Source organism: Arachis ipaensis, chromosome B3 (genome assembly GCF_059453495.1).
Source record: "Arachis ipaensis isolate K30076 ecotype BB chromosome B3, ASM5945349v1, whole genome shotgun sequence".
NCBI lineage: Eukaryota > Viridiplantae > Streptophyta > Magnoliopsida > Fabales > Fabaceae > Arachis > Arachis ipaensis.
The window spans coordinates 2,526,102-2,539,634 of NC_142438.1; the positions used below are offsets into that span (position 1 = coordinate 2,526,102).

The 13,533-nt window shown below is 30.2% G+C and overlaps 1 protein-coding gene across 1 annotated transcript; it reads right to left on the bottom strand.

Annotated features, from left to right (window-relative positions):
- Positions 1-1,314: 1,314 nt before the first annotated feature.
- Positions 1,315-5,225, bottom strand: LOC107629299 (glucomannan 4-beta-mannosyltransferase 2). The gene is made up of 7 exons (XM_016332054.3): positions 4,592-5,225; positions 4,375-4,473; positions 4,025-4,277; positions 2,787-3,034; positions 2,599-2,712; positions 2,088-2,515; positions 1,315-1,948 (listed from the first exon to the last, which is right to left on the bottom strand). The coding sequence occupies exons 1-7, from the start codon at positions 4,925-4,927 to the stop codon at positions 1,795-1,797; spliced, it is 1,632 nt and encodes a 543-aa protein (XP_016187540.1). The 5' UTR covers positions 4,928-5,225; the 3' UTR covers positions 1,315-1,794.
- Positions 5,226-13,533: the final 8,308 nt, after the last annotated feature.

Sequence of the window (13,533 nt, forward strand, 5' to 3'; positions counted from 1 at the left end):
CGGGACAAATATTTTTCTTCTTATTAACAGAAAGTTAAAGCTACCTAAAGAGAAAATGAAAGGTAAAGTTGATCATACAAAACTTTTGTCTTACGTAACCAAAAATTGACAATTCATGATACCTGGGATCACAAGTGTCATATGATTGGGCACAAGGCATGCTAAGATACGCAAGAATGTCGCCAAAAGGATACCATGGCTTGATTAAAAAATAAAAAACAAAAGAGAAAAGAGAGGGGGGGGGGGGGGTGTTTTTTGATTGTGAAGCAAGGTTGTGATGGAGTTATGATTGAGCCTTTTGCATTGATAATATTGGTCAGTTGATGCATAAGTCTAATGATGATAGGAAAATATGATTGATAGTAAGGTTTAGACAACAAAACAAAGCAGCACATGCTCTAGTTGCATCTCATCCCTTATCTTAGGTAGCGTTTGTTTTGAGGTACTGGGACAGAGACTGGGAGACTGAGACACAATATCATGTTTGTTGGTTCAGAGACTGGTACTAAAATTTCTGTCTCTGTCTCTAAAATTTCACTATTTCAGTACCTCCAAAAAGTAGGGACACATGGGACTGAAATGTTAATAACATTTTATACCTAAAATACTCTCATTTCAATTAATTAATTTCAATTTTATCCTTTGTGCAAATTAAATTAGAGTTTTATTCTTGTTTCAATTTTTGTCTCTCACTTTACGCCAAACAGAATACTGAAATTTATTTCAGTCTCTGTCTCTTAATCTCTGTCTCTTAGGTAGCGTTTGTTTTGAGGTACTGAGACAGAGACTGAGAGACTGAGACTCAGTATCGTGTTTGTTAGTTCAGAGACTGGTACTAAAATTTCTGTCTCTGTCTCTAAAATTTCAGTATTTCAGTACCTCCAAAAAGTAGAGACACAGGGGACTAAAATTTTTAGAGATGGAGACTGAAACTTTAATAACATTTTATACCTAAAATACTTTCATTTCAATTAATTAATTCCAATTTTACCCTTTGTGCAAATTAAATTAGAGTTTTATTTTTGTTTCAATTCCTGTCTCCCATTTTGCACCAAACAGAATACTGAGATTTATTTCAATCCCTGTCTCTTAGTCTCTGTCTCTCAGTCTCAGTCTTTCCGTCTCTGTCTCTCCACCAAACGCTACCTTAGTCTCAGTCTTTTTGTCTCTGTCTCTCCACCAAATGCTATCTTCACTTTTCTAAGGAACAAAAATTGAAAATATAGTATCCCATGCTATTCCTTCACAAGAAGAAAGTAAATAAATAAAAGAGAGAAAAGGTAATATAAGTAAATATTATCAGATTATAGCATATATAACAATAAAATTTCATTTCTTAGGGAATCAGCAATGACAAATAGAGAATAACAAGTGCAACCCCTCTTTTTTTTTCCCTATTAGATTATTAACCTCAATCAAACTAAGGAAAATTTTAAAAAAGAGGATCCCTCTTCAACTATGTAATAACTGTAAAATTTCACAAAACAACCTATGCAATGAAAATCACACTATCTATTTCTTGTCTAATACTAAGACTATTAATTTAAGAGCTTTTTGACTAAACTTGTTGTCTTTCCTCAAGACACTCTAATGCAAATTCTACTAATCACATCACTTTTCCCTGTGATTTCTCTGGATCTTCTTTGACAGTGAAATCATGGGAAGAATTTGTCTTTTACAAAGTGAAAAATGACTTTCCTCTAGAAGTTTAAATCAACCCTCGCTTTATGCAATTCTTTTTAAGGAGCAAAACTAAGTAACTAACAGAGATGTGGACACAAAAGTGTACATTTTTTACACAATGGTGCCAACATAGCCAAATCCTACAATGGAGAATGTTATGGTCTGAAGGAAGAGGTATATGAAGTAATTGTTTTTGCCATGCACAAAATCATAGCATCCACAGATGAAGAGGAATGCTGCAAATCCCAGCTCCAATGTATTAAGTCTGTTCATGTTCAAACAAGATTATAAAAAATATATTAGATGAGGAAACTTTTCTAACCAAGACAAAAAACAGAAATGGATACAATTATTTTTGCAATGAATATGGATAAAGTTAAATAATAATAATAATAAGAACTAACCTTTCGACAAATTTGGATCTAGTTCTTTTGGGGGATTTGGCATTAGTCTTCTTAGCAGCATCTCCTGCTGTTTTGTTCTTGTTGTTGTTGACAGAATCTCCAAGTTTTTCAGTGACAACCCATTCATTGGCTCTGCCAGCTTCAAGCAAACCAATAAATGTAGCCTTGGTTCGGTGCAAAGACATGACATTCTCAAAAAGGATCCAATAGAACAACAAGTGAATGGACCTCGGTGTTCCTACTGAATTGAGGATGGTGATGATGGAAGGAATATAAACAGCACCCCAAATTGGAACACGAACCTCAGGGACCAGAATTGTCAGGGGAAGCACCACACAGTAGAAGAAGAATGTCACCATGTGAGCTATGATCTTACGTACAAAGAAGAAGCTGTATATCACGTACACTTTCTTCCAAAACTTCACTCTCTGTATAAATATTTAACTAAATTATCATCTAACGATTCGATAGAAAGAGAAAAGTCGAGTACAGGTGAATGGAAAAAACCAACCTTGTTTCTTACTATCTCCATGACCATTTTGCGGAAGAGATTAGCAGGACCACAAGACCAACGGTGCTGCTGGAATCTGAAGGCTCTCAAAGTACTTGGAAGCTCACTTTTGGCCTGAATGAGTGTAAAGTGTGTTGTAAGAGAGAGAATGAATGAAAATTTGTTACAAGAGAAATGAAGGGAGGTACCTGAAGGTCACCAAGGTACAAGAATTTCCAGCCCCTAAGACTAGCACGAACAGCAAGGTCCATATCTTCCACAGTGGTCCTATCTTTCCAGCCACCAGCCTCATTAATTGCTGCTATTCTCCATACACCCGCTGTCCCATTGAAACCAAAGAAAGCATGTGTTGCTGATCCAACTTCTTGCTCCACCGTGAAATGGTAATCCAACGACATCTCTTGCATTCTTGTCAACAAACACTCGTCCGCATTCACTGTCACACATTTTCATCACCCTTAGTACCATTCTACTATACTTAATATTTTTTAATTATAAAATGTAAAATAAGACAAGAATAAATTACCATTTGTACCCATAAAAGATATAGATGCTGACAAATATACTCATATAAGAATAAAACGACAATTATAACTACGGAAGATGGCTTCTGTGTGCCAAGAATACCCTTACGGACCAACGTTTGGTTACTCTTGGCACACGGAAACCATCTTCCGTGGGTACAAGTGTAGCAAAGTTTATTAGTCATAAGAATATTTGAGTTATGGTTACTGGTTAGCGTGCATGTGACGTAACAGTGATCAGCCACATGCTACTACCGTCTCTTGTTCTTCTTCTTTTCAACACTGAGAAAGCACGTGGGAAGTGAGCTTTTTGGATTTGTAGCTACGAAATTTAGCATCATTTTATTACTATTTTTGAAACTTGAAACGACCAAGTTGCCACTTGCCGCTGCCATAAAGTCTTGGTTTTTCTTCTTTTTCTTTTTTCACTTTTTATTTTACTTGTTTTGGGGGGGAACAACAAGGAGTGGTCCCTACCCGTGATTGAAGGATTTGTCTCCGTGGGTCCCTCTTTTCTTCTTTTCTATGCTAAGTCAGGTCAACCCATCATAGATGAAAAACAAGTCCACACTACTACACAACTATCCAACTTGAAATTCCACAAAATTATTATTTCATTCAAACCACTTTACATAATGATATGCCACCGACACTATCAATACAAGGATTTCATAAAAGAACAAATTGTGTAAGAGAATAATCTTAGAATATTACTAGTTAGTAAAAAAGAATAGTGAAGTCAAAGTGAAAATCAAGGGAAGTAAAATGTGACCTTTTAACTTTATCATCAGAACAATAAGTACGTTCAGGTAGTTATTAATTTTTGACTAACTTAATTTACTAAGCAACTCATTCCAAAAAGTAATTGAAGAAAGAAAGCATGAGTTTGGGATTTTATTTACCAAATCTCCAACGAGCTTGAACAAGAGCCATGTCAGGATTGCCAATCAAGAAGGGAATGGCTCTTCTCAAGAAATCAGGTTCAGGCCTGAAATCAGCATCGAATATTGCAACGTATTCACAGTGTTTGACATAGCTACGCTTTAAACCTTCTTTAAGTGCACCTGCTTTGTATCCTGTTCTGTTCTCTCTTATTTGGTATGTTATGTTTATGCCTTTACTTCCCCATCTCTGGCATTCCATCTCCACCATTTGCTGCATTATTTTTCATTTCTTATTAGCAACACATGTTTCCTAAGACTCATATTACTTTCTACTAAAAAATCATACCATTTCTAGTAAAAGTTTTTACCTTGATTGCAGGGTCAGTAGAATCATCAAGAACTTGGATGACAAGACGATCAGCAGGCCATGAAAGATTACAAGCTGCACCAATTGACACCTTGTATACCTATATATACACACAGAAAAAGAACTCAAAAAACCAACCAAATTTCACAGAAATAAAACAGAGGAGGCAGAGGAAAACAGAGAATAGAGATAAGCAAATGGAAGCAAATTAAGAAGACCTCTTTCTCATTGAACATTGGAATCTGGATGAGAACCACAGGGAAATTGGAGCTTCCAAGTTCAAGATCATCTTGGATGGGTTCATACTTGTAACGCTGCTCTGGTTTCTTCCAGAAGAGCTTGACCAAGATTATGACGATTCCCATGTACAGTCTCTCCATGAACAGCATCAGCGACATTGCAAGGCATATGTACACTCCAAGCTTCAGCATTGGCACTATCAATGGCGCTTTCATCACTTCCCATATCATCTTTATCTGCCCTGCTATGTCATAACTCACCCCCTGGATTCTCTCTGGGATAATGAACTTCGGCTGCGAATCAAACTCACCCATTCTTAAAGCTACTTTTATGCTGCAGAGTGCAGACCCCTCTCTCTCTCTCTCTCTGGTGTCTAAATCTATATATGGAAAGAAGAAAATGATTTTGGTTCTTCCTCTTTCTTTGTAATGTGGTGTGTGAATTGGAGTAACTTTTTTTCAGAATTGGTGCAGATGAATAAATGCCATTCTCTTTGTTGAAACAGAGAAAAACAGAGGCATTCACTCTGAGACAGAGAGAGTGAGAAAAAAGGAGGGGGTTGTGATTTGTGAAGAAGGGCAATAAATGAAGAGACAAAGGGCTTTCTTTATAGTTCCATCTTGGTTACACATCTTCCTTTCTTATAGTTGAAAACTAGATAGTTAAGAATAGTTACGTGATAATTTAATTAAATTTATCAAATTATTAATAATTTTTAACTATCAATTTCATCTAATAATTTTTAATTATTAATTTTACGTAAAAAAAATTATGTAAAATTGGAGTATTTTATGGGTCTTTCTTTCTATAACGAGAAAGAAATTGCCAAGCTTTTTTTCTATATTAATGAAAGAGTTAGAGAGTTTTATTTTAAGTCCTCCAGGCTCCAGCCAATAAATTTAAAATACTTTTTAGCAAAATTTTTATATGACAAGTATAATACATAAACCGAGTTTATGTAGCAAAATAGTTTGTTTGCTTGAGTTGGTAGTGCATTACTATTACTTTTATTTTCATTTGTAATTTTGGTTAGATGCACAATTATAAAAGAGATGAAATATTGAAATAAAGTATAATTTAAAAAAATTTCTACACAATCCTTAATAAATTAAGAACTAGACTAGTAGAATAATTTTTTAAGACTGTTTTAGTAAATTTCTCCAATCATACTTCATAGTCTTCAGGGTTGTAAAAGCTACTTAAAGAACACAAACTTTCATAGCTTGCATATTCTGTTCTTTACTTTACACTGAGCTGAAATCCTGCACATTACTAATATGATTATTGTCGTTTTAATATTTGGATAATGTGGTAGCAATTATGAGTTCAATTAAGGAATATTCATTCCTATACTCTTCGGTCTTCACTATGTGTCTAGCTAGTCACACTGACCAATGGCGATCTGTCATCAGAGTTAATGTCTGACACAAAACACTACTTTATTACATTATTCTTTTAAATTAACTTTCAACTATGTACTAAATTCGGTTTTCTTTTAATGAAAGTAAAAATAGTGAAATATCTTAACATTGTAATTTTTTATATTTTTTAAAATTATAAAAAGCTTACAGATAAAAAAATTCGATTTATGTATATCAAATTTTTTAATTTTTTTTAACATAAATTAAATTGTTCGATTTCTGTATATCTACAAATTGAACAGTTTAATTTTTGTACCTCTAATAAATTGGATGGTCCAATTTCTATTTTTTTTAATTAAAAAATTTTACATTTGAGAATAACACCTAACGGCCACATTTTAAAAAAACACCATTACTACTCTAATATCAAAAACAAAAAATTTACTGAATTTAATGTATAAAGACAACTAACTATTATATTTTTTATTTAAATACATACTTATCTATTGTTATATTATATATGGTCCTAGTGTGAAAAATTAAGGGTATGTTAGGATTGTGTTTTTATTTTTAATGTTTTATAAGAATTTTGTAAAAGAAAAAAAAAAGATAACAATAAAAAATACCATTTATTATTTTGTAATAGTTTTATCAGTGGCGGAGTGACGTAAGTAGAAAGGGGGCAATGTTTTACAAATTAATAATGTGTACATATTAAGTCTCTAATTTTTCCTGAGTTTTACGTTTTTCTCGTAAAATTTTAAAAATAAAAAACTCTAAAATAAAACTTAAAAATTAAATTATAAACCAAAGAAAGTATAAAGATATATGTATTTGCTTTCTAATTTCATGTAGGTATGGTTATTTACTTATTTTAGATTTTTAGTTGCATGGAAAGGGAAGAAATTCATGTAGATGCAATCACTCCGCGTGTAGTGCCATTCTATGAGGCAATTTTCCCATATTTTATGCGTTATAATTAGTCAAAACTCAAAAGCATAGCTTGTAATGTGCATGAAGTATTAACATCATGATTTTATTTGTATCTAATCAACATAAGAAAAGGCATATATATTACTGAAAAAGTAAAAAATTGTTAATTATATAAATTCACTAAAAAAAAAAAATACTAGTCACCACAATTTTATCTCAAAAGATATAAATGTAGTAATGTACAATCCATTGTGATCCCATCTAATAATAATAATAATAATAATAATAATAATTCCAAAAATATCAGTAAACTTGAAACTATATAATTGATAAATTCTCATCTTAAAACGAGGGAGGAAAAAAGTAGCATGATTCAACAGTGAAAAAAAGAAGGTCCCATAATGTGATTGTGGACGCTTATCGTAATTTGACTTCACACTTGAGACTTGATACGTAGAAAACTGAAAACCACAACATTTCAATAGAAGTAACAATGGAATATTCCCAAACATTATTCTACCTAGGTCCCTATTTATTTTTTTTTTATATACAAATAATAACTCTCAATTTATTAGATTGCAATCAATATTATATTCTTTTTTTTGGTTTCCCCCCAATCAAGAACTAATCCGTCGCGGATCTGAGTTCCATTTAAGAGTCTGCCGCTGGCAAATGGCCAATAAGTTGCTGCATGCACAAGGCGGGATTCGAACCCCCGACACTTGCTTAAGCGGACGAGTGAGCTGACCACTCAACCAACTCAAGTTGGTTAATCAATATTATATTCTTTTTGTTCATTATTCCGGCATTTCATTAGAACATACACAATTCTAATTTTGGGATTAAATCATTAACTCTTCGCATGTTATCTTATCCGAACTGGTTTTGTTTTGCACAACTTAGATGTTACATACGACGATGATGTTCTAAAATTAAAGCCAATTTTGTGCAATTTAGCATATAGTTGTATGTACACAAAGTAATTTTAATTAGCTCATCTCATTTTTCTAATTAGTATATATATATATAACGAGTCATAGATATCAGGCCCATGCACAATGCGGGTGTTAACTCGATCTTAATTATTAAATTATATTTATATTTATATATGCATATTATATATAGCTAGCATGATGACTCAATTACTACTAGTACTTGTTTATTAGTTTAACTCGGTCATTTTAAAGGGAAATAATACTTACCTACTTCACAAATGCAAGTTAGAAGAACTAATTAATCACGTGAGGTTATTAATGAGTGACATGAAATTTAGCGCTCTAGAAGATTAATGCTAAGTAAAATACTCCGTACTGAAGTATTGATTTTTTAAATTATGGACTTCTCTATCTAATTAGGTAGGCATATTCACCTCACAATTAATAATAACCCTTTGATTAAGGAATTATGTCTGTTGTCTTGTCAAAATAGCTAATTTTGTGCTTCTTTAATTTTTTTATGATTATTATTGTCTCCTTTTAGCAATATGAGACTATCATTGATTGGGAGACATATAAAATGCTCCGCTAGTATGTTATTTTGCGACAGTTTAAAATCGCCACAAATTTATAAAAAAATTATCGCAAATTTTTTATTTTTTGTAGTGCTGAAAAAGAAGAAAAAATTACTTTCATTGCAAAACTAGTAGGAAATAATGGTCAAATTATAATTTTAGTGAAGAGTATATTTTAGTGAAAAATAAATATTATTGTTCTTTTTACAGTAAAAAAATAGAAACATCATATATAATACACAATATTTTAAACATTTTAATTATAATTTTTACTTTTCACTTAATTTTACCTTTAAAATAATTCCTAAAATTTAAGCTTATTTTGCACAATATACCAAGGTTAATCATGCCCTATTTTTTCCTTCTAGAGGTAGTAGGGAATTTCTAAATAACTTTCATTATTATTATTATTATTATTATTATTTAACCGAGTCCCAAATTTGGGGGCGGGCAGGCATTTAAGCTTAGTGAAAATTATTTATACATTTTGAGTTTGTAGATTCTAATATACCTAGAAACTATAAAAGTATCACTTCTATGTGGTTATTTAACCTTTTATTTGGCATCTTAATTTTCGGCTCTATTGTTGTTCATCACAGATGATAACCATACATAACTAATTCATGTGAAAAGAAAGATTAAAAATGTGACCTAGCTATCGCATTGAGTGTGGACTACACTATAGACATCTATGGATCTACCCTACCTTCTTTTAATAATTTGTTTCTTGCATTGTTTTCCTTAATTGTAGTAGTCATCTTCTTTTTTCCTCCCCATGATATAAGGGGGGAAAATTAAAAAGTATATATATTAAAGCTAAGAATTAGTCAAATTCAATCTTAAAAATTATTAACTCATCAAGTTGAAGATAAAAAATTATAATAAAAGAATTATTTAGCCTTTATCTATAAGAAATAATATGTGATTCTAATACATTACCAAATAGACTAAATAATATCATATTATTTAGAATTAAGTAAACAACAATACTATATGATTGTCAAATATTATCATTTTTAGGTTAATACGTACTTAATCAACAATAATTTGTACACATAAAATATATAATTTACACATATATTTATCAGAATTTATACATATGAGTCAACATACTTTGCATCCTACATTTATCAAAATCTACACGCATAAATCAATAATATTTATTTATTAAAGATACTTTAGTATTTATACTGATTAATTACTGATCAAAATTACTAAAAATTATTGGTCTCTAAGATTTTCTATTAAATCTAATATAATTTTAAAAAATCGTTGATAATTAATTTTTAGGATCGGAGACTCTAAACTTAAAAGACAAATAAGCTAACTTTCTAATGTGAAAATTGAAAAATGTGAATGAAACAAAGTTAGTCAAGGAATACATGAAACAAAGTCGTCTGAATCATGGGTTTATGTCCCCAAAGTTAACCCTCAAAACAAACATCGAAATGAGTTAAACCCTACATACAACCCTTCTTGAGTTCTGATCCTTTGAACTAGATCAATTTATAATCCTACCTTTTTTAGACCCCAAACTTGGCTTCTTCTTTTTTTCCATATATTCTTATATAACCTTTCGGCATAATGACCACGTTTACCATAAATATCCAAAGTTTGACGAATATCAAGAAAATTTGGAACAAGAACAACTTTTGCAGTCAAATTGGACAATTCCATTCTTCTTTTTTCTAATAATGCTCTTTTCTTTTGGTGGAAACTCAGGTGCAGTCGACTTTACGTGAAGTTAATATCTGAGAGCCATTAAATTATTCGACTGATTTGACTAAATTTTAATCCAACGACTCTCAGGTATCAACTTCATATGAAGTTGACTTCATCTGAGTTTTTACCTTTCTTTTTCTTCTCATAAAAACTAGTAAGAAATATAAACAAGACACACCAAGTTATGGCTACAGAGTAACTAGTCATAATGCACCAAAATACAAAGAAAGGCATCGCTTTCAAAACAACAAAAAACTTAGACAAGTCTTCATTTGATTGGTTATGGGTATTGTTGTATCTCCATTTTCCCAGTAACATGCGCATTATTTTGCGCCAAGCTCTGAATTTGAACTCTCTCATGCACTGATGCACCCCTGGCCTCGTGTATTGCCTCCAAATGTAGTTGCTATGATTTCGATATTTCACCCAAAACCAACAATAATCAATAATATTCAATTGGTTAGTTGTAGAAACTATTAATTTTGTCCTATATATACATACTTAGTCACAACCCACTTTCACAAAGTCTTTACTATCTTAATTCTACAATAATCAATCACATATAGAAACAAGACTTTAATTGTTACAATGCTATTTAATTAAATATCAGTATTTATAAGACTTTAATATGTTAATATGTAATTAAGTCAAATATTTTAATTGATGATGTGATAGTATATATTGATTACATGTTTATATAAAATGTTTTCATTTACGAATTTCTTATATAAAAAATTAAATTCACCATTCGGAGGTCTTTTTTTTTTTGCCATTAATAACGGTCAATTAACCAACTACCACCTCTTCAACAATATGTAGTATATAACTATATATAATATAATGTAGGCCCTTTTCTTTCTCATCACTTGGCCCTTTAATACAAGAAAAATGGGCTTAAAGATGTAGATAAATAAATAAATGAAGCATGAAAATACACCCTACATATCTTTGTTCACAATATGTAGTTTAATTATTAATAATCTAATAAGAAAGAAATGAGTAACCAAATCTGATTACACGGTCCTACTATGTCTGTTGAAGAAACACAGCTTACATTAAACTATATATTGTATCTGATTACTTGGTCCTACAATATAGCTTCATACTTATTTATTTTTAGGTGTTATAGTGCTAGTTTAAATTGGTTTTTTGTGAAAAAAAAAGTATTTTTTTTAAATAAAGTATTTTTATTCAATTTAAAATTTATTTGGATACGTCTTTTAAAAAAAATATTTTTATTAAAAAAATAAATTATTTGATTTTTTTTTAAGCTAGCAATATTTTACTTTAAAAAAATAATTTTTTTTAATACTTAAAAATTCTTTTTAAAAATTTTATTTAAATATAAAATAAATTTTGTCTATTAAAAAAATATTTTTTTAAAAAATAAATATGTAGATATATATGTAGCAAATATATGAATATAGTCTTAGTGATTTCTTTTTGATCGAAGAATGCTCTAAAATTAACGTTTAAGTTTAATGACCTAAAAATATGAATAGTGTCATAATTAATAAAAGAGAGGCATCCTAAAATATAATCTTTCTTTGTTAACATTATTCTAATTAAACTAATTTTTCTAGCCTACCTAATCGATCTGTTTTTTACGCATATATAAACCAAATTAGGTTGTAGTTACTTTATCCAAAGCCAATTTCTTTTTTTTTTTCTCTTTACTTTTGTCTTCTTTTATTTTTTTTATTTTTTTGGACAATCATCAACAAACATTTTTCTATGCTCTTGTTACATGTCTTAATAGTCTTAGGCAAGTAATCGGCTAATAAGACCAAACAAAGATATGCTGAAGAAATTTCAGAAATGCTTTTTAAGTTTTTATACATCCTATTTTACCGGTCAAACTAATTTAAATAAAGAAAAGTATATGGAACCAAGAGGTGATCAACCAAAAAGTAAACAACTTAACTAATTTATAATTATATTTAATTAATTTTATTTGTTTTTAATTTATAATATTTGATATTAATTACTTCTCATCCCAAATTAAAATTCTAAATGATACGTTGGAGAAATAGGGGCGGAGATTATGAAACTTCCAACAATTTGATTCTTAGTATATAAAAAAATTTATAAAATATATAAAAGAACATTCATTTAGTATGAAAAAAAATATTCTGATACTTAGTAGAAGAAACATCCTAAATAAACACCATAATTTTAGATTCACCTAGAGACATTTGACGGGTATCCTCTTGGTTCCTAGCATTGTTGAATAAATAAAGCATCTTAGTGTTGTAAAGTGGGAAAGAGAATGAATTTGGTTTTAAAAACCTTTTAAATTATATTGATTATAGTATATAGTAGCTGATTAGTGATAGATTAAAAATATAGATATAATAAAACTCAAAAAATCTAGATGCATGTATGTCTTTTTTATTATTTTTTAGAAATTAATATAAAATAAGAAACACTCAAATTAATCCTTGATATTTGGCACAATTAATGTTTCAGAAATTTAGACCGTGATTTAAGATAAGTGCGCTAGTCTAACGAAAAATATGTGTAGACAAGGACATTAAACTGTCAAGGGATTTTGTGGAGTAGGATATATGGTTGCGCATGCAAATAATTAATAAAAATAAAAGGAAAAGTATATGGAACCAACTCTAAATTAGTTAAGAATGGAACAATTTATTAATTATAAATATAGTAATTAATTTTATTTATTTATGATTTAAAATATTGGTTATTAAATATTTCACCACATTCAAATTAGGAGGAGATACGTTTAGTATCATTGCAACGTGAATTACAGAAACTGATTCAATTAGCTTTCGTCTCTTCGCTCTTTTTTCCTCTCCAAATGCCTAAAACATGATAAATCAGAAAACAGATTCAGAATCATCCAATTTATAAAGACAAAAAATATCCTAATGCCTAACATAAACACCATTCACGTAGAGGTTTTAGATTCACTCAAAGATATTTGGCTGGTTTTTTGCTAGAACCATCTTGGTTCCTAGCATTATTGTTAATAAAAAAAATGTGATAATGGTGGTCATATTTATCGAATTTGGAGGTGATAATTGTCGGAGAAAGAACATACATACATGTCCATGAAAAAATAATGGAGGGATTATTATTCGGCAGCGGAAGATCATTGAGACAAGAGTTTGAAAAAAGAAATATACTATAATTTATGCCAATTAATTACATACGTAGAATTCATTGCATAAGCTATTGAAATAAATAACGTTACATTTATTTTATTTGTTGTCTTCTTTTGAATAATAATGTTGTTTCAATTGAAGGAGAGGGAAAAAAGGAAGAAAAATAGAGATCATGGGCTGATAGTGGAATCCAAATGGAAAATCTGTATGCCCTAAATTTGAGGCTTTATTTAGAGGAAAACCAAAGTATAATTAACCTCAATTGT